General features: G+C 36.4%; 1 protein-coding gene across 1 annotated transcript; it reads right to left on the bottom strand.

Annotated features, from left to right (window-relative positions):
• Positions 1-7623: 7623 nt before the first annotated feature.
• Positions 7624-21982, bottom strand: LOC149085039 (uncharacterized). Its single transcript, XM_089233878.1, has 2 exons — positions 21419-21982; positions 7624-8470 (listed from the first exon to the last, which is right to left on the bottom strand). Exons 1-2 carry the CDS (start codon positions 21588-21590, stop codon positions 7950-7952), a joined length of 693 nt encoding a protein of 230 aa, XP_089090004.1. The 5' UTR covers positions 21591-21982; the 3' UTR covers positions 7624-7949.
• Between the last annotated feature and the right edge of the window lie 1192 nt (positions 21983-23174).

Below are 23174 nucleotides of genomic sequence, written 5' to 3'. Positions count from 1 at the left end.
TTGTTGGAATGAAAAATATTAATTTTCGTTCTGCTGTGCAGAGCTTTCGTAACGTATCGGGCCCATGGACACGAGTTCCCCTCTCCTCCTTCACTCACAATATTCGCCGCCATCATTTCCACAACACTCATAGAAATATTGGGTTTGAGCCTTCACAATATTTTCAATAACTTAGACCTTAGACCTTGATTGGTGCGAGCCTGGGTTCCACTGCGTAATAATAATTCAGCAAACCCCCTTCGTCAAATAACTGCCGATTGCACGAGCAGTAGTGCGTATAAGCCATGACTGGAATAAAAGCATAGGAGTGTGGTGAAACCTTATGTGCGCCTAGCACCATTTGATGGCGATAATAAAGAAACTAATATGGTTTGGGAGAAATCGTAATGTTTTTGAGGCAGGCCCACACCGTTCCCCTCACATAAAATATTTTTTGGTTCAAATGATAATATATCTCCACCGTGATGAAAGTACAATGAAAAAAAAAGTGATGATATACCTCCACCTATTAATTGTAACAATATGTTACAAATTCATTTAATTAATTATTTGTATTTTAACATCCCCGAAGTCATTCCCACTTGTCCCTACTTAAAGAGGGATCTTATCAAGACCAATATCTAGCGTTAATTAAATAATTTCAATAACTTTATGCCTATGACTCGAAGAAGGGCCGCAACTAAAAATGAAAATTTAGTCTATCGTCCGGAACCAGTGTCCATTTTGACATCCCTCTGCCGTAATTTTTAACGGAAAAAGAGTAAACTTGGCACCCTTTCTGGTCTAGCACCCGGGGCATAAGATCCTCCGCCCTTCCTTAGTTGCGGCTCTAGCTCGAGGGCTCCATGGTGCCTAAGGGATCCATGATAACTTCGCAAAGCAATCAGCATCGAAACTGTGACAGTCTTGTAAGACCTACAAAGCTAAAATCAATGCTTTGTTCATGGGGGAAAGAGGGGGGTGATGCTTTGTAATCTATCATCTGCATACTTATTTCAGCCGATAATTATCCCCTAAAAAGATGGGAAATGGCTCCTATATCCTTGAGTGGGGCCACCAGGGCAAACTTTTTAGGGGACCTTATACATATTCATTTTCTAGAAACTTTGTAACATGAAAAATTAAAAACATGTAACGTCAACTCACGACTTTGAGCTAGATCCTTGTCAACCCCCTCTCATTGATGACCATGAAGGTTCCAGTTAGCAGATAATTAGTAACATGGAGTGAAAGGTAAATTTAAATTATATTCGTCCCATGCAAGTCTGATAAGACTATTTCGCATGAGCCATTTCTGTCGCATTTCTAACCATATATGCATCGATCCAGTGCCATCTTAAGAGCATCATGGGCCTCCGGGCCAAGTGGTTTTTCTGAGGCTCTATGAAGAAAATTCCTAAAAATTTCAACCGGTTCTCATTTTTGTTAACCCCCCCCCCCCCCTTGGACCTTGCCCGGGTGAGCCCATCCGTTAAGACGGCACTGCATCAATCATCAATGCACTGATTTCTCTGATTCTTTAATAAATTCAAGAAATCAATTCGCAGTTAAAAAGAAAATATCGCACGCATTGACTTTTTGAGAATCGGCCGCTTGGCAAACTGAATAACTAAATACTTAAGCTTTCAGTTCATACCTGTGAAGAATTGGGTTTAAATGCATTTCATTCTATAGAATTGTTTACACTGTGCCGTCTGGCATTCGTGTGCTTTGTGCATCAACCATTCCATCAATGAAAAGGATTGAAATGGTGTCAAATCAGGGTTATCTGGAATAATGGATGTCAATTTTGGTTGGATAAGGGAAGGGAGGAATGTGATTTTTTTATCACCCTCTACGTTTTTATTTCAAATCGAGCAAAACTCCGGTTGTCATGGGCAATTCATTGCCAAAACGAGTTTTGCCGGAGGTGTGCGTGTGTATCTAACAGTCAGAGTTCGTATCTAGTATTGTGCGTGAATGCTTTGTGCTGCCATCTATTTTTCAAACTATGATGAAATGTAATGATTGGACATTAAAACCATTGTAGGTCTGTTGTTCTCCATGACGAGGCTTTTTTAACGGAAAGAAATCGGCTTTCACTCACGCCTCGAAGTTTGGAACTCACAGAAAGCAAACTCCAGCATACCACCACTGTGCTGTCTGTGAGGTTCGAACCCGAGTTCTCTCGATGCGAGTCAATCGTCCCTTACTGTAAAGTTCGACTCCACAGGGGTACTCTCGAGGGATAATAGCTCCTGTACCCTACAGCAAGGAGATGGTTCTGTATGGTGTGGCTGCTTACTCGTTTTAGGGCATCAGCGTGAACGATTTGTTGTACTGTGTCCCATATATCTGTATGGTTACCACAAGAGCTAGCTTACGTCTACCCCACTCACAGCCATACGCTGTTGTCCACTGCAGTTTGCCCTGGCGAAGATTCTTTTACCAGAATCGATGTACTACTTACGATTTACCCTTGACACTGTGACATGAGAAAATCCCAGTTCCTGCAGGACTTGCAAGATAGAATGGGCCCCGACAATTTGCTCATGATCAAATACACTTAGATCCCTCATCTAGCCTCGTAATTCCCAACGTGAAGCCCACGCCCAACAGGGGGGGGGGGAGGGGGAAAGCGATATGATTTTTAAGAGGGCAATTTGATTTTTTAAGGGAGCAATCAGGATTTATGAAAATTCATATCTGATGGAAAAATAAATATTTGGTAGGAAAATAATTTTGGAATTGATGAAAATTCTTATTTAATGAAAAATAATTTTCAGAATTAAGGAAAATTCATATTCGGGGAGAAAATAATTTCAGAATTAATGAAAATTCAAATTTAATAAAAAAATATTTTCAGAATTAATGAATATTTTAATATTTGATAAGTATAATTACTGATAAGGAAATAATTTTCGAGTGATATTAAGTTGTGATATATTATGTAGAGTCAAGTATCACATACGCTGCTATCAACTATGACACTTTGATTGACAAATCACTCGAAGGCTTCACACTTTTAGTTGAAGAACATTTTGGGACTTACACAGCACGACAATGTGTCTCTCTCTGCCGTGGTTACATTTTATTAGTCACGTTATTATTGAAATAATGTTTATGTGGGAGATGGGAATATGTACATGAATTTATAACGTTGATTTGATTTTACTCAATATGGTAAGGTGTAATATGTGCTGCGTAATTGCCTAGTCCCAAAATGTTTTTTAACTGCAGGTGTGGTGCCTTCGAGTGATTTGTAAATCAGTGTCATAGTTCATAACAGCAAGAGATTTGGCTCTACATAAGATGTCATAACTTTTTATGGGTGAAGAGTATCGAGAAATGGCTTAATTTTTTATCGTTTTTGATGAAATTCCTTTTTCGAATATCAAGAATTATTGTCACGGAAAAGGAACAGGAGCGTAAGCAGGACCTACTTTTTTTGGGTGGGGGGGGGGGGCACACACACTAATTTGAGGTTTGAGGGGAGCACAGAAAATCTCTCAAAGGAAATTTTGAGTTTTTAACCTTCAAAAAGTGTTTCACATTTACAGAAATTGATTATAAAATCATTTAATGATTTTTTTTCCAATATTTTAACTTTTTTACTTTTTTTTAAAGTTTTTACTCATCCTGGGGTCCTGGAAGGTAGGAATCAGGATTTCGGAAGATGCTTGGGTGGAGCATGGTGAAAAAAATTTGGGAAACACTGGTCTAGCCTATAATTCGTTCAACTATATATATAGTCAAAACCTCTCTTTCTCGAAAGAATCATATCTCGAAGAAGGAAACAATTCTTGCATTTACTGTACTAAATAAAAATGCATTTTCACCTCTCTGTCTCGAAAAACTATCTCAAAGGCCAAGTCATGATGAAAGGAAAAAGAATACTCTCGTAAGTTCCTGTTCTTTCGCGTAAATCTGGATTTTTTTTCCGGAGGTAAAAGAAACGGATAAGAAAAGATTATTAGTATTATAACCAATCGTGGAGGCGGATTCTATGATTGACGGAGGATGGTGGATGCCATGTGATTTACTTGTTCAACATGGCAAAAAGTCAGCCAAAATTGCTTCAATAAGCTGGGTTTGAAAACAGTCATCCCAGTGATGAAGGATCAGATCTTGGGGTTCACTTGAATTTCTGCGATTCTCAGAACAATGCTGAAGATGAAATTTCAGAACATTACTAAAAAAAAGTGAATCTCGAAATTTCATTTTTCGATTTTGTGGAAATGGACAAGTTCACTTCAAACTTGGGGCACATTAACTAATACCAAAATTGCTGAATGTATGGTCGACTCGGGTGACGAAAATATAGCAGAAGATGCTCCAGAGAAATTAGGAAAAGTGATAGTGAAAAATGCTAAACATGCTGTACAAACGCTATGCCATTTACTGGAGCACACTGAGAAAATAGGGCCCGAAATTTTTGCAGCTCTTGCTAACAGGGCTACAACATGGGGGGGGGGGAGCAGGTGGGTCTGGTGCCCCAGGTGATGGACCAGAGGGGGCTCAAATTTCACTTTTTAACCTCACCTTAAACATTACAAGGGACTGCCAAAATGTGAGCTTACCCCGGCTGACCAAGCATCTAGTTGTAGCCCTGCTTGCTAGTATAGATGACAATGTGAAGGCTCAAAGAGCAAAAAAACAAAAAATATGCATCAATATAAGCTTACGGATTATTTTAAATTTGGTATGTAAATAAAAATTGAATTGAAAAATGAATTCGAACATATTTTAATGTATTTGCATAAAGGATAATTGAACATATTTAACTTAACCAATAATTTTATTAGTATGTTGTAAAATATAGTATGGTATTTTTAGTGTTTTTTATCAATCGAAATTTTCACCATTTTTGTGGCGTGTTTTTCTTTATTTAAGAAAGCAAAGAAACTCTATTTCTCGAAAACTCTCTCTATCTCGAATTTTTTTTTTCGGTCCTGTCAATTTCGAGATAGAAAAGTTTGACTGCATATGCCTACTCCTGTTAGCAGCATTCCCCATATTAACGGAACGTCATTTCTGTGTTGGTCACGGATCATCCACAGAGCCCCCCCCCCTTTTGCCTTACATGAGCTGTCTCTAATTCAATTGCTCTTGAGTTCACGTTATAAATGCATTTTCATCTCGTTTTACAGCCCCTAATATTTTGCGGGGCATTGCGACTACAGACCTTCGTAATGCTTCAAATCCGAAACTGTTGAAGGCGTGAAGGCGTTGAAGTCCTGTCACGCCATTTTACACGAAAAACGAGCTACGATTTGTTTTCAATAAGGTAATGCTCCCCTTTCCTCCCACAGCAAATACCAGCAGGCAGAATGCAGAACTTGTGTCATATACAAGATGTCCAGACAGTTGTCAAAACATTTAATAGGCTAACAAAAATAGTATGGAATTGGTAGACTGGAAGCTGGAGAGAAACAGACACTGGTATGCAGGCACTGAAAATACTAGATAATGTATTTTCCAGAATATGGAAATAATTAACAGATACACCTTTGATGCATTCAGACGACCGGGTCAAGGATGAAAATATTCCACAACCGTTTCATAGGACCAAGTATCAGCGGTAATACTTAATAGGAGCAGGCGGATGATTGTACCACGAATTTCAGAAGAGTTTGCTACAACAACAGGAACGTGAATATCCCAATACACCATCGGTGATAAGCTGTACAAAAGAAAAGTTTGTATACTAGAACAGTATTTCTCAACCTTTAGAAGCCTGCAGTCTTGTTGATTTCTTTTTTGTGAGTAGAAGGCCCGGTCATACATAAGACTAATGGAAAATAAATGAGGCAAAATGAAACAGTAAATCACTGACGGTCCGGTTTGACAGATGGTAGGGCCTAGTACCAGGCCGCAGTCCGGCGGTTGAGAAAAACTGCGCCAGAAAGACCAAAGATTTGCATGCTGTTGACTTCGGTGATAAAAAATACCCGGCCACAGTGGTGCAGAGTTCATCGTGGTTGGAATACAAATGAGTGAAGAGAAGTTTATTTCACTGACGAGTCTTTGTTCACAGAATGTGTCTAGACGTATTACTAGTGTGGAGGGGTGGGGAGGGAAGAGAAACATTCATTCATTCATTTAAACCGAGCATAACACCAGTCTATTGCTATGGGTAATTTAGTACCGATCGATTTGTGCCGGAAGTATGTGTGTGTATAGGTACCTAACAGTCTGAATGCGTATCTAGCAATGCGTAATGATTGAATATTTGTACCGTTGTAGGCTTATTGCTCTCTGTAGCGAGACTTTTTAATGGGGGATATCAGCTCGCATTTGCGCCTTGAAGTGCAGAACCACAGAAAACCACCTTCAGCCAACCACCATTGTGGCATCGGTGAGGTTTGAACTCGGGACTTCGCTAGGCGAGTCCGTCACTATGACCACTCGACAACCACAGCGACGGGGGAGAAAAACAACCATTCTATAGTTCTAATACATTATGCAAAAAAAAATATTTATAGGCGGTGAAATTATGATGTAGGTAGGTACATCTTGAACAACCGCACGGAATTGCCGTTTTACTTGCGGCTTAGTGACTACTGAGCATAAGTGGAGTGGATACGGGCTCTTCGAACGCTCCATCTCCCACCCCCGTGTCCGCTATGCTACTGAACATTACTCACTGCGCCATACTTGGCTCAAAGTTTCTTGATAGCGAAGGTATCCAGGGAATGAAGTGGCCTGCATTTCATCAGGCAGATTTAAATCTGATTGAAAATGCATGGGATGCACTAGGACAACGTTCCCTCTTATTTTTGCTTCACGTGAGCAGAATAGCACTTACGCCAGGCTTTAAGGAAACGAGATATCTCGTAATTGCTGATAGATAAAGCATCAAGTTAGGCGAGGTGTCCCGTAAAAGCCGCTGAGAAGGTTAAAAAGGAACGGATATATATAAAACACTGTTAACCTTTTCAGCGGCATTTACGAGATATTTCGCCCCGTTAAAATCCTCTTATTCCTTCAATGATGAACCCAGATGCTTTGTATAACTTTTTCTCTTTTAAGAATATGTTTTCCAGCCCTCAGCCTGTCATATCAACTGCCAGTGGGCGAAGTCAGCTTTTATTTACATTTTAGTAACAGAAGAAGAAGATGTTTGAAATATACCTTATTTTCCCTTGGGATAGAATAGGGATATGCGCACAGTATAAATAATAGAAAATATAGAGTATTTATCTTCTTCAATTTATATTTCTCGGTTGGGAAGGGGAACTATCCCCTGCACAAAAGATGCTTTTTTCTTCATCTTGAAAAAAAGATGGTGCATTTTGCAGAGGGTTTGGTTATTTTCTCTGTGCAACATGCACAGTTGCAATATGGATCGAGGAAATTTATAAAACCACAGAAAGGGTCAAATTGGATTTTGACTGTTGGTGGGACATAGGTGTCTGTGTATACCCGATAGTTAACAACAGCGTGTTTAGCTACGTCGTAAAGAGTCAGGTTCGTCTATATCCCATGGAAATATCCATCGAGATAAACAAATGTTATTTGTAGCAATGGATTACTGAAGCGTTTGTTTCTGAACTCTCACCTTCAAAAACATGTATTTGAATGAGACAACCTAGTTTATTCCATATTAGATAACAGTAATATAAAAATGCGCAAATACAAAAAAAATTACAACTTTGTTTTATTGGATTGATATTTTTTTAGTAAATTCGACAAAAACAAGTAATTCATTTTATTTACCGTATAGAGATTTTAGCCGAAGAAAATTAGTTTGACACGAGTACTTAATTCCCCCATAAAAGGAAAAACATCTGATTCTAAAATGTTTTTCATTCTTGATGTTTTCTAGATATTATTATCTTTTAAATATTGAATGCGAGTACCTCAAGTTTGAAGTAATGTATAATGCATCTCAAATATGTTCAAAAGTTTATGTTCAACAAACAATAATGAACTGACTTGAAGTGTCCTCGAGAGGTTTTAAAGGAATCTTATTCATTGCTGCTATCTCCATTTTCACACGGACTATTTTCACTTGCTGCATCAGCAGCTGTTCCCGGATCTTCAACAGCGTTATCCATGTCTGTTTGACTTTTGGAATCGGTTTCTTCAACTCTGGATTGTTCTTCGTTTCCGCTGCTCGATTCAGTATTCTTGATATCTTGATCCTCTCCCAGTGCTTCCGCATCATTCGAATCATTCGTTTGATCTGTATTGCTTTCTTCATTTGCATCATCATTCTGAGACTTATCTGCTTTCTCTTCTTCATTGCTCGACTCTGCAGAAGAAACTGTTCCAGGCTCTTGTGCATCATTACCACTGTTTTCTTTATCATCTTTTTCGGGAGAAGCATCATTCGTATTCACTACTACATCATCATCATTTTGTTTCGGGGAATCATCTTCTGTTTTTGCAGCTTTCTCCGAAGGCGGGTTGCTTTCAGGTGTTGGCACATCGGCATCCATTGTGCCATTCTCTCCAAATGGATTCTTGATTTTCTCTGCAGCGTTTTCTGCAATAAAACAGGAAATTTGCTTATAAATTTCAAATATATAGTTTTATTCTACAATTTGAACAAGAAGTAATTGGAACGGGCACTAATAACACCATATGCTCGATAAGGTTAGTGTTTGTCAAAGTTAATTATTTTTGTCCATCATTCAAAAGAAATGAAACACATTTGTGGTTTTGTAAATCTTTCCAAAGTTTCTCTTACCTAATGGTAATTTTTTGGTGCCGTGTGAACAGTGAGTGTAGAATTAAATGTGTATTTAAGGAATAAATGTAAAATTAATTTACGCATTTATGTTTTGTACATGATTGATTTCGTAGGTTATTTCCTTTATTATTTGCTGTATGATGTTGCCAAGTAAAGGAAAATAAAAAAAAAAGTAGCTTTGACACGTGAGTACCTTCGATTTATGTCCACCAAATTCGGATTAAATCCATATTACTTTGAACCAAATTTTGTTAGTGGTGTCGTCCGAAATCAATTATATTATTTTAATTGACATGCTGGTGAATTGTGTGCAGTTTATCGATAGTTCTGACTTCACACAATTCACAATTAATCCGGGTTTTCTGTGCAGAACATGTTTGTAAGACATTGAATAATTCTGTATGAAAAAGGTACCACACATGTCACAAAAGAAATATTTAACAGGAAAGCAGTTTAAAGGGTTTTTTCTTTTGTTCTTTTATTGTGCCATCATGCTTTTTATAAAGTGAATATATCTCTGTTATTTATTGAAATAAGACTTAGTGTCCTACACCTCTGTGTAGTGTAACGAACGTACAACCAACCAACCTTTAATAGCGTTATTCCAATACTACTACTCAATACTGAAAAAAATGGACATACTGCCCTTTACCTCCGGTACATAGAACTGTGTTGTTGTTTTTTGTGTCACAGGGAACGAAATTGGCTTAGCCAGATTTTTCCTGTAAGGTTGGGAATTATGGAACTTGCTCGCTTATTAGAAAGCGGGAAAAATATTTTTCCAAGCGAAAATAAAACCATCACCAAAAAAAAAGAATTGGCCCTTATTCAGAAACTCCTTTCCGAGATACGCCTTTGGAACATGAAACCATTGCAAATTTAGAATGAACTGTATTTTCCTCAAAGATCCACAAAGTAAATCTTCAGCACGTTTTCAAAGCGGACCACGACTGAAAATAATCCGAGACCTTCTGAATATCTTAATTATTTAAGACTTTTTGCGCTATTGCCCATAATGATGATGTGGCAGAATCGTCATTATGGGTCTCTCAATGTATTTTCGAAGCTCCTTTAAAGTTCGGAGAGGCGTATTGTGAAGCAGCAGCAGCAGCAGCACTGCTACCATCTTAGAGGGTCTCTCAAATGGTCAATAAAACTAAGGTCAAGGGAAAACGTGCTGGTAACCCCGCCTCGTGCACGCAATTACATGCTTTGTGGAAAACTGGTAAGTAGAACTGCTTGAAATTTTTATATATTTTGTAGTAAAACTGCGTCGCCAACAAAAGCTAAGGGACGGCTGACACCTGGACACGTGAGTGGGCGAATGTAGGTAGCATATACTCTCTGGATAAAAATTTACCTACAGTAAATTAATGAAGTGAATTTGACTTGTGAATGAACTCAACCAACATTCTAATTGCATTTAATTCACATTTATGAATGCTAAAAATTTCTTTCGAAGAGAATGGCAAGAATTTGTAAATAGAAAATATGCGATAGACGCGGTACTTGAATTTTGTGTAAGTTGTTGTAGTTTTAGTCCTGATGATCTAAAAATTAAAAGAAAATTAGCAGCCTCGACATCTACACTTTGAAGGTGTGATTTCAGCATTCTGTAGCTGGGAATTATGGGACTACACAACAAATCTAAAAAAAATGCAATTTTATGAGCAGAAAAAAGTAATGAGACTTGAAAAATAAAATGGACTGAATTAGCGGGCCACGAGGTTGTCGTTTCGATTGGCCTAATTTCAGCATAAAACGATAGAAAACTATACTTATTGATCTCCAGTAAGTGATTTGTATGAATTGACAGAAATACATCGAATAATGCAAATTCTTGAATCATGGCAAAAGTTGAGTTCTTCAAAGACAAATGAGAAATTTTATCAAGTTTAATAACTCGATGTAGGACGTACATTTTCTCTACACATTTTTGTTTTATAATAGGAACAAATATTCTCTGTACTCTACGATCTATGGGAACGGTATTTTTATTTTCCCACGGTCTCCGTGTCTTTTACAAATAAAAAACACTTGAGGCTGCAAATTGCATACGTCTTGTATATAAAAGAAACCAAAAAAAAAAAACCACAAGGAACAACACGAACTATCGCGTGACATTAACACCGACCGGGAAAAATGTACCACCAAAGTTTTTGAGGCTGTATTTGTGCCCTTGAGACCCAAGTTTCACGCTATTAATGGTACATAATTGGTATAAGACTTGAATTTTTCTCGGCATGTCTGATCTTACACAACTGTTTGCGTGTACAAAAAACGGATATCCACAGGCCATCATATGTAACTATGTTATCGTAAATGCAAAATTGAATCATACGTTTCTACACACGAACCAATTCGCATTCTTTCCTATAAATAAAAGGTTATTTAAATTTCAGTTAATAATAAAATAGTTTATAATTTAATAATTTTACAATTTTTAAAAAAAAATTATTACCATGCCTCATTAAAAACAGAATTGTTTTACACTCTTAAATTCATTCACTGTTTATCTCACCTTGACATGCAGCGAAACCTCATTACAACGATACTCGATATAACGATAAATCCCGTTGCAACGATATTTTTTCAAATCTTGTTTGGAATTGCCTATAAAACTCCTCCCGATACAACGATATTCTTTATTACGATAAACCCCTCCATAACTATATATATTTTTGAAATTATTTCGACGCCACTTCAACGATATTATTTATATTTCACTCAAAATATTTCGATATTTTCAATATCGAAATATTTTTAAATTCCTCATCATGTTTGTTCTTTCGAGGGAGCTTAATAACATCGGTATTTTGGACCTACGGACCTCTCTTTCGGACCTACCGTCCGAAAGAGTAAATGAAGTTGTTGTGAAGCTACTTTCTGTGTAGTACACAAAAGTGCTGTGAGGTAAACCACTTAACAGTGCCACTAACTGAATTTTATTAATCAGTTATAACTTTTTGTTGCGAATTTTCGAATTAATGCTTAAAAATGCATTTTATGGTGGTACCAATAACGCCAATTCAGAGGAGAAGCCAACAACCGCATAAATTTGCCGGCGCTTGATGACAATGCTACGTCTCGATATAACGATAACCTCTCAACAACGATATTTTTTGTTGGTCCGCAGAGTATCGTTATATCAGAAAGGTTTCACTGTAATTATAATGACCTACCGAAACTTCAGTGACTCGTGATGAAGATATCAGCTACAGCGTTACTTATTTGAATATTAATGCATTTGAAGTGGAAAAAAGAGATTATAAATAATAATATTCTTCGGATTACATAGAATCATACTTAAGCACATTTCCATATCTGTTGAATGGAGAAGCAAGTGAAGACAACGGTTGAGTTGAGGCGATCGATGTCACCGAAGTTATAACCTACCATTGTGTGTGTGTGAAAACTTTTTTTTTAAATTTTTTTCTTGTCATCGCGAGAAATCATCCGTTACCAGGTTAAATCCAAGGGATTATGAAATTGTCCTGAAGATGTTGAATGAATGAGTTTGATTCTGTTTGGAGAGTTTTTATGTCAAAAATAATGTAATGAACATCTAAAATATTCTTGCTATTAAAATCAAGAGGAAAAACAGCCATTATACAAGAGCCACACATTCTTTGGTATGAAAATGCTCCACCGTTGATAGGGGGGAATTGCTCCAAGTCCGGGGTTCTTAACCTTTTTTTTAAGCCGCGACCCGAAATCAACAAAACAATCAACTTCGTGACACGTAGGTCTATGCTTTTATTTAAAAATTATGATTAAATGTTCTTGATTGACAAAATGTTTTGTTCTTGAAATCAGTGAAACCAGTTCATGGTTTATTAACAAGAGCCTGCGCCCAGGGGCCCTAAATTATTGAAATCTTTCACTAATTCTGAAAGTATTTCTTTCACCAATTCTGAAATTATTTCTTTCACAAATTCTGAAATTATTTCTTTCACAAATTCTGAAATTATTTCTCTCATAAATTCTGAAATTTTATTTATTTTATAAATTCTGAAATTATTTCTCTCCTAAATTCTTGAATTATTTCTCTCATTAAAAAAAATTTTTTTTTGAATTATTTATCATCAATTCTTGAATTATACATTTTTTTTCATTAATATTTTGGTGCGTGTTCATTGTTTTTGTACAGGTATTTGTCCGTCAGTTCCGTCTTAACGCATGGGCCCACCCGGGTAAGGCCCGAGGCCTCGTGATAATGAGATCTGATACTATAATTGTCGAGTGCAAATACAGTATGTGGATTGATGGCACAGAGTTAGAATAATATATTATATCTTTGGACTATGATTGATGGGTAGGCACTTTCATGCTAGGTAGAAACCCCGGTTCACAACCCTGCCCAGGAGCCCATAGTGCTTTTAAGATAGTCCTGTTTCCTCCTGTACGTTCTGCAATAATGTTAAGTTTTTTGGGTGCTGAATTCTCTCCAAAGATATGTATATAAAGTAATAGATTACGAGAGGGGCCCTAAAACTGTCTGGGTCCAAGTCCACCGCAGGGTACTGAAATCATTAAGACTCTTTTGAAACCAGTGCCGCAACAAATGTATTTATAAGCGGATTGCAAAGTGGATTTGTCACCAATGCGCACTGTCGACCGCTACTTTGAGACTCTTTTCGCAGCAGTGACGCGCTGACTGACTGCCACCCGGTCAGCATGAGGTAAGGAATGCACAAAAAGGCATCGTTAATTTTTTTTTCTCTCAAAAAACTGATGACAGTTGCAGGACTAATTTATCTTGACATTATGGATAATTTTGCTGTTCCATAAATTTCTCCAAATCTTTCATCAAGACGGTGCTCCCCCCAGTGGTGAAAATTAAGAAGTTTTCCTACTGGCCAGTGGCGATTGGACTTGCTAAATCGAGTGGCAACTCACGAACTCGAGCAAAAAAAAGAAACATAGGACTTATTCTAAGGAAACTTTTTTTTTTTTTAACCGAGCACAACTCAGGTCTATCGCCATAGGCAATTTACTACCTAGTGAGTTGTGCCGGAAGTGTAAGTGTGTGTACCTAACTGTCTTAGTGCGTATCTAGTGTTGTGTATGATTTTTCAGTGCTGCCATCTATATCTCAGAAGTGAAGTGAGTGATGTGTAGTGACTGAATATTTGTACTGTTTGTAGGCCTGTTGCTCTCTGTGGCGAGACTTTTTAACGGGGAGATCGGCTCGCATTTGCGCCTCGAAGTTGGGAACCACAGATTCTAAGGAAACTACAATTGCTACAAATGAAGAAAAAAAATTGATGGCATTAAAGAGCAAAAATCAGTCTCCACTCTCAAATGTCTGCTCGTCACGTGGCGACCGTTAATTTTCACTAGGGCTGGTCCGAATAATTGATTAATCGATCAATTGTTAATCGGAATTAAAAATTTTACATGAATTAATCGACTCGATCAATCCGATTAAAATTCAATTAAAATTTTCATTAAAAAAGTATGTAAATCAACTTTATTTACTTGAAACCGATAAGATGTTTTAAATTTAAACGATGTTCTTAATAACATTTTATAGATAAGTGACAACATTTAAATACAGTTGATCCCTTATAACGTTCCCACTTAGACCGTTTTCCTGCTTATTACGACTTATTTTCGTGGTCCCAACTCCAACTAATTCTCATTAATATTTCCCGCTTAAAACGTTTTTTTTCATGACGGTCTTTGGAAAAACGTTATAAGCGGGATTCACTGTATTATTGAATCAATAATTTCATCAAATTTTCTGGTATTTGAAAATACAAGTCGATTCAGTGAAAACGATGAGGATTTCAGTACAAAATTTAGTTTGATTCGATTTTTAAAAAAAGAAAAGCTCAAAATATATTTTCTCCACTGTGAACAGCAGTTTTTACGTTCGGGAAGCATCAGGGTACCCCCCCTTCCCAGTACCATTTAGGAGCCGAAACCCACTCTTAGATATTTCCTATAGTTTCTAAAGGAAATTAGAACACACAGTATGAAGCTCGAAAGTAGTTTCGAAATCAGCGACTAACCTAAAATAAGGGATTTTCTAAAATAATCCGACAAGATCCGAGTTAAGAAATTTCAGGATATGAAAAGAAATGTTCAGCATATTTAAATTGCTTCGTGTGCGAGCAGCCAGAATTTCTTAATCTATTCCCATAATTGTTCACATCTAGAAAATAGGAGATTGAAATGAATGAAATATCTTTTTAATCATCAGTTAAGATTATATATATATGTATATTATATATATATATGTATATTATATATATATGTATATATATGTATGTTATATATATATATATATACTACGTTTATTATGAATGGTTAGCGTCCAAAAATATTCGATGCAAATCTGATTAATCAGTAGATTAAGCGATTAAAACTTTTTGATTAGCTAGTTAAAAATTTTAATAGATTTCCAGCTCTAATTTTCACCTTTAGCTCCCCCCACACTTTCATGGAGATGTTACCGAGTTTTTGAACAAGATCTTCCCTGGACATTGGATCGGGGAGCAACAAGCTCCACTGTCTGGCACTTTCAGATCATCGTTGTGAGGAAAAGAAATGATTCGGCTCAGAATTGGTGATTTCTATGTCCCACATCCAATCACTTTGCAGTATTTGTGAGCCAAACAGGAAGATTCTACGTCAAAATGAGAAGAAACGAAATAGGATGCTGTGTTTCAAAATGTGGCAAACTTGCTAGGTAGTCTGAATGACGTTTATGGAAAACAGTGTGTAGAGGCCTTCTATCTCTAGGAGGTGCTGGGTTAACCCACGTTTATAATAATGCTATTTTCTCCCACTTTTCCTCCGCTTTTCGAATCCGAATATCTCAGTGAATATTGCACTTAGAAACGTGGAATGTTTTTAGTTGGAGTCAGGAGAGACAGGACAACAACTTTGTGATTGGGTTTTTGAGCACAGAATGTCTGTATAAAAAGTTAACATATTTACTTTAATAACTATACAAAACCCCTTGCAACATGAACGACATCTGAGTACTACACGCTGCTTGAATACTTTTTTCTAATTGGAAGTATGGCTTTAAGATAAACGGTTCGCCAATAAAATACCATACACCTTGTTACTTATGCACCCGGCATAATAAGCCATCGAAAACGAAAACTAACAACGTCTCAGGTTTGTTCGTACATACTTCAACTTTGACGCACATTTTTCTGATGTTTTTAGTTTTCTGTAACTATTTGTCTATTCACCGTTCTACGTCATATGTCTCAAATAAAGCGCATTAATAACCAGCTTGTTTCCGTGATTTCAACAGCTGCTCTATGATGATAGTAAGAGTTGTGTATTATTGAAGCAGCTGAAAAAAGGAAAATTTCAGTTGTCTTTATTGAAGAACAGAATTACAAAAACTGTTATCTTATGTAAAAACTCCCAAAATCACAAAAAAAGTTATTGCACTTTTTATGGCTTTAAATACAGAAAGAGTAATTGTTCACTCGATGGCAGCAATGCTCTGGACAATAGAATTTATTTTTCTGATCTTTACTCATGATATTTGCATAGGTCCCGCCTTTGTCTATGAATTACCTGTGCCTCTGGATGAAGTCCAACCATTCATGGACTGCCCATCCGAATCATCGTTGTGTAGAATAATTCCTTTAACAGTTTCATCTAGGAAAGTGACTGCAAAGAGTTTTTTTTTTTCAATATTACTATTCCACTCTCTCTCAGCGTCTGTCTCTTGACAACCCGGTACCGCCTATATCATATATTATTAACGTAGAAGAATGACAAATCGAGCTGATAAAAAAAATCTATATTTGGTGTCTGGGAAAAGCCCCAACCCTTTCTGTTTATTTCCAATCGATATGACTCGACGACAAGTAGGAAGTGATTAGTTGATGCAAGTGGGTTATTTTGACATGAATGCGTGCTAAGCTGAAAAAATTCTGGAAATAATAGTTTTTTGTTTTTTTTTCTGTTTGTTTGGGCGAAATTTCTTGTCTATAGGAATAGCTTATAATATGAAATTTCGGGAAGAAAACAGAAGCATGTTGCTTCGTGTATCATACGTGAAGTTTTGCGTGTATATCCAACAGCTTTATGTTGCGTGTTCTTTGGATTGTTGCGTTCGTCAGAATCTAAATAACTTCGGAGAAAAAAAACAGTAATAATAATCACATGTATAGAGTGTACATCATGTCCCGAACAAGAGTGTGGACTTGGCTTTAGCTACGCGCCCGAGTGACGTAGTGGTAAGGTGCTCGTCTACCACTATGAAGGTTGCCATCACGGTCCCAGGTTCCCGGGGTTAACCCAACCCCGGGAAGGATATAGATAAGATATTTTCCCTAATGAGCTTGAGGCGACACCACCGATAGATGGCACCTTTGTTTCCAACCCAACTCATTAATGGCAGTAAAGGTGAAGGAGGGTACCCTGATGCTTCCCGAACGTAAAAGCTGCTGGTCACAGTGGAGAAAATATATTTTGAGCTTTTCTTTTAAAAATCGAATTAAACTAACTCAATGTGGTACTGAAATCCTCACCAGTTTTCACTGAATCGACTTGTATTTTCCAATGATAGAAAGTTTGATGAAATTGTTGATTCAATAATGCAATGGATCCCGCTTATAACGTTTTTCCAAAGATCGTCATGAGAAAAAACATTTTAAGCGGGAAATATTAATGGCAATAAGTTGGAGTTGGGATTACGAAAATAAGTCGTAATAAGCAGGAAAACGTTCTAAGTGGAAACGTTATAAAGGATCAACTGTATTTAAAAATGTTGTCACTTATCTATAAAATGTTATGAAGAACATCGTTTAAAACATCTTATCGGTTTCAAGTAAATAAAGTTAATTTACATACTTTTAATGAAAATTTTAATTGAATTTTAATCGGATTGATCGCGAGTCGATTAATTCATGTAAAATTTTTTAATCCGATTAACAATTGATCGATTAATCAATTATTCGGACCAGCCCTAGTGAAAATTAACGGTCGCCACGTGGCGAGCAGACATTTGAGAGTGGAGACTGATTTTTTGCTGTAGTCGCGCCATCAATTTTTTTTTCTTAAATTAAGTATTAATATACTATTAATTGTACTGTAATTATACTATTAATTATTATTTTTTCTTAATAAATCCCGAATCAAAAGTCAGCGGAGCCAGATTCGAGGGGTGATACCAACCCTCTTAATGTCCGTCGTGGGGTTTATGCCAAAGATACAAATCTAACGCCTTCTGCCATCAGGACTTAGCACTGCATAACAGCAATGCCAAGCAGAAGCCTCACTCTACCGTGTCAATTCAGAGAACCCTGACCTCTCAACAGTAGGGTAAAACTAAACTGTCTCATGACGGTCAAAGTAGCCCTCCTCCTAACCAGATCACATGACCCACCGTTCTGTCGCAATGAAGAGATTTTAGCAAGTGGTCGAAGAAGACCTGAGCCATGCGGGAAAATGTGCAAATGTACGTGTATGTGTTGTGAACCTTACGCGAAGTTTGTTTCTGTGTAATGCTTGTTATAGTGCTGCCATCTGTCATCAATTTTTAAATTATTAGTGAAGTATAATGATTGAAATATTTGTATCGTTATAGGTTTGTTGCTCTCTGTGGCGAGTCTTTTTAACGGGGAGATCACTCGCATTCGTGCCTTGAAGTTGGGAACCATAAAGTAGTAGCTCTGGGGTCCCGGACGATTCTCGTAATTTTTGTTTTTTCGCACTATAAATTGAGAGGGGCCTATGGAAATTATGGCTTGGGGACTCGACAAGGATTCCAGGGGCCTAGGGGCCTCACTCCAGGATCTATAGTATACATACATACTCCAAAAGAGAAGTGACGGAGAACGCCGAAAAATTCACAAATCGTCATAGAATGAATGCATGACCAAAGATGGAACGTTAATTAGCCGGAGGCGCTTGAGGGTGAAACCGAGAAGTTTGGTGCAAACTCAAAAACGGCACAGAAGATAAAAAAAAAAGAACTTTAACCATGATCAATTGAAGTAATTGCTCCAAAAAGTGACCTAGATTGCTAACGCAGGGAGTCCCACACAGAGGGGTTAGCGCACCAATCTCTCGGCGAGTATAAAAAAAGGGCGGAATGTGGAACGCTGCCCTTCGGAATCGGCAGTAAACTGTAGGTCTCGGTCTAATTAGCCCTCGCGTGCAGAAAATGACCGTGGTGCGACAAAAATCATCAAATGATTAAACGACCAAAGAGCGACCACCAACCACGACTCATGGAGATGGGACGTTGGCGGAAAGGCCGTCTCAACAGTACTATGGACACCCGGGAAAGGTATTATTCTGGGGTTCTTTACCTGTCTGGGATTGTCCCCTACCAATTCACGTTCTCACTCCCAAGAAATAATATTTCATTAACACGGAGGCTCTCGGCCATGCCCGGGTGTGCCCATGCGTTAAGACGTCACTGATTGACGGATATTCTGGATGTGTACCACATCCTCGGTTTTTAATGAAAATCAAGCAGTTAATTCTCGTTTTGACCCTTCGCTAATTGTTTAGTTTTCGTTTCGGCAACAGTTGTGTTAGTTAAATTTCGGTAACATCGAAATTAATGACCATTATCGGCTGTAACTAAGGACCACAATTAAGAAGCGTGGGGGACCGCGGACAAAAACTCCTTAATGCAAAGACATGTTTACGGGGTGGGGGGACTACAAATTTGGGGAATCGGTGGTCAAGAAAATTGTACCAGAATGGGAGAAATGTGGCAAAATTTGTATAACCCATAGGCTGCGAAACCGTAAATCCACCTCTGCCTTAACGACAATGACTGGCGTAAAAATATTGTGTACATTACAAACTCTTATTTTTTTTTTCAATCGGTTTTCTGCAGTATTTATCACAAAAATTATCATTTAAATAATTCATTCCTGTTTTAGCATTTTTTTTTAACAAAGATTATATTCTTCCTAAATGATTCATGAAGTGGAAATACAGTTTTCAAATAGGATTAACTTACATGAAAATCATATCTTTCACATATGCTTTTATTCTCAACCACATGGAGACTAACATTCTATTTCAATCCGAAATTAATCAATGTACTCAAGAAGTACTTTTTACTCTGAAAAATTAGGGGACAATACACGTAAAGCGCGAAATCTGAATACAGTTTCTGTTCGGTTATATTGCAGTCGGTTGACTGAAAGATATACAAGGTGTTCGAAAATGATTTTATACAATTTCAAAATCAATTTGTAAAAAAGTATTTGTGATTCAACCTTTAGACCAGTGTTTCCCAAAAGTGGGCAATATCGCCCCCTGGTGGGCGATGGAATGGTGCGGGAGGGGGGGCGCGATAGAAACTACGAGTATAACATAGGATCCTACGGGTTCGATTGAGTCGGCGGGTGATGAGAGAAAAAAAAATCCTGAAGAAGGGGGCAATGGAACAAAAAGTTTGGGAAACCATGATTTAGACTTTTTTCCCCAAGTTCAAGAGGTCAAAAACCCTTTGGCCCTTTACACTGACACTACTTTGAAGTACCACTAATTTTTTAAACCTCATAACATCCCTTACATACGTTTTACGTACGGGGTGTAGGTATCTTGAAGTAAAAAGCCTTTAAACACTTTACGATTACCAGATGACAGTACAAGTGTGTGTGTGGGACAACTAGTTTTTTAAATATGTTAATTAATAAAAATCAGTTATATGTTTCGCCCTTGTAAAAGTGTTTACTTTATTGCACAAAAGTGTAATGCAGAAAAACACTGCTTTTACAAAGGGTTCTTTAACAAATGTATAAAACAAATTATGGCTTTCTTTGTGATAAAATAAATTTATTTTCATTTTTTTAATGTATTATTCAACATATTTGAATTGGTATTTTTCATTTTCATTGTAAGCGTATAGTGCTGAGACGAAACTTTAAAGTACTAGGTTAATTAAATCGTTGTGTACTAAATAAATTTATGAAAAAAAAATTGTTTTTAGGTCTTAATATTAGAACTAAAAATGACCTACCAAAAATTTTCAAGATGGTTATTTGCAGTTTTTATAATGTGGTACTGAAATAAATATCATGAAAAGTTTTTGGTAGGTCATTTAAAATTTAATTAAAGCTTAAAAACAACAAAAAAATTATTATTTAAAAAAAAAATTATTATATACACAACGAATTAATTAACCTGGTGCTTGAAATTTTCTTCCACATATGAAAAAAATACCAATTCAAATATGCTGAATAATACATAATAATGAATATTTAATCATTTTACCACAAAGAAAGCCATAATTTGTTTCATGCATTCGTTAAGGAATATTTTGTAAAAGGAGTGTCTTACTGCATTATTGTTTTGTGTAATGCTGTAAACACTTTTACAGGGGCGAAACATCTGATTTTTATTAATCAACATATTTAAAAACTAATAGTCCCACACTTGTGCTATCATCTGGTAATCGTGAAGTAATTATACATCCTTTATACTTCAAAATACTAATCCCCAACAACGTGTGTAAGGGATATTACGGAGTTATAACGTCGGTGATACTTTAAAGTACCGTCAGTACTAAAAGGGTTAAATTAAAAGATTGGGGTATCACATATTTTTTGAAAAACATCAACATATTATGTAATTGTAATTCATCATTTTCTAAAACCCTTAATACAAACGCACATTCATATGGTATATAAATAAATATGTGTGAAATTAAAATTAAACTGTAATTCTCTCTCCAATATTGTATTAATTACGTATATGAATTTTTCTTTTGAAAATAAATATTGTCAATCTTACCTAATGCATTAGAAGCTTGCATGAGAACATCCGAAGCTTGGTTGAGGAATTTCTCTCCTTCAACAACCACTTGTGGAGTTTCCATCGAGTTTGCCATGTTTAGAAGATTAGCCAATTGTGTAGCATTTTCAGGCGTGACTCCTGCTGGTAATTTAGTGTTGGAACAGCCCATAATTTGCTCGGTAACAATGCGAAGCCACTTGAAAAATCTTAATAATTCAACGGAAACAGGCAATTTATAGGTAACAGTAAAAAAATATTGAAATCTGACTTTTTGTCAACCTTTTTCCACCAATCACAGAAAATTTCCAGATGTTATTTAGATATTAAAACTTAATGTTGTGATTAAGTCCAGAGAGAAAAAAAAAACTGTAACATAACATTCTATAACCATTAGTTGCTCAGTCATCAACCAAAATTTAGTTTAATTAGTAAATACATGGAAAGGAGAGGTTTAAAATCGGTTATAAGGTAGAAAGACGAAAACTCGCTGGACACTTTCCACCAACTTGTCCAGTCGAGAGATCGAACTTTTGCATCCGTTTGTGCCGCCGACTGAATGACCACTGGTTACCACACACACACGTCGTTTGTTTTTGCTTTGAATACACGTGAGTGTAGTGGGAGGCTCAAAGAGTATAAAAGCGATCGATAATGGTATCTTTTTAAGCTGTATCTCATCAGGTGTCTTAAAAGCGTATTCACCACGAATCTAAGTTAAGTATTTTATTTCTTTCGATAAGTATTGGAGTGCATTTTTTTTTTCCTTTCTGCAAATGGACCGAAGTAAATGAAGTATCGTATAAATACGTTACCATTGGCTACAGACTTGCAAATAACTAAGCCAAATATGTATGTATAAAAAGAAGAGTTTCCGGCAGAAGAAATAATTTAGGGTAAAGGGTTAGGAAAGCCTCCCTTTTAAATTTAGTGAAAATTGTGAAAGTTTGAGGATGTTTCATAAGTATATTTACATGGTTTGATTCACAAAATACGGAGTAAAAGTAACATGCAATTCTGTAAATATCAAAATCCTTGCTTTCTAGAAAGTTTATTTTCATGAATTGTGACACATTTCAAGTGGGACAAATGCATATTGCATAAAGCCATCCTGTATTTCTGATATAAGAGAAAAAGATACGAGATTTTACAGCCATTCTTTTTACACGTTTAAAATTCTTTTATTTAAAATTTTAATATTTAAATTTCAATTTTCATTGAGTTATTAGGCACAACACAGCTCTAATTTTTAATTCATATGTTCTTCGCCAGAAAATGTAATTCAAATGGCCTTGGAAATAAAATAATATTTATAACTCACTGTTATATAACTTAGAAGTATTTTATACTTATCATATTTAAAAAACTTGGAAAAAAGTATCCCAAAAGATTAAGTATAAATTTTCCTCAAATTTTTATTTAAATTAGCTAAAATTTAAACCAACATGTCATTTACAGATTTTTGAAATTACACACACACTCTTTTTTATATTTTTGATATTTTGCTACTTAAATATGTTTTGAATTTTATTTTGACCTAGTCGCTTATTTCCGTTTTCTGAAGGCGTCTAATAACATCGGTGATTTGCACAACAGAGTCACCGAAAGTGCTAAGGAAGTTAGTGCTATCACTACTTTTTGTGCAAGACACAAGTGGGAAATTCAATAAACAACTTTACAGGGGCAATGCATCTAACTGAATTTTATTAATAAACCAATCAATTACAATTTTTCTCTGCGAATAACCGCATAAAAA

This window comes from Pholcus phalangioides, unplaced genomic scaffold (assembly GCF_987345545.1).
Source record: "Pholcus phalangioides strain wild (caught in Gottingen) unplaced genomic scaffold, Ppha-v1.0 ptg000007l_1, whole genome shotgun sequence".
NCBI lineage: Eukaryota > Metazoa > Arthropoda > Arachnida > Araneae > Pholcidae > Pholcus > Pholcus phalangioides.
This window is presented reverse-complemented; position numbering and strand designations above follow the sequence as displayed.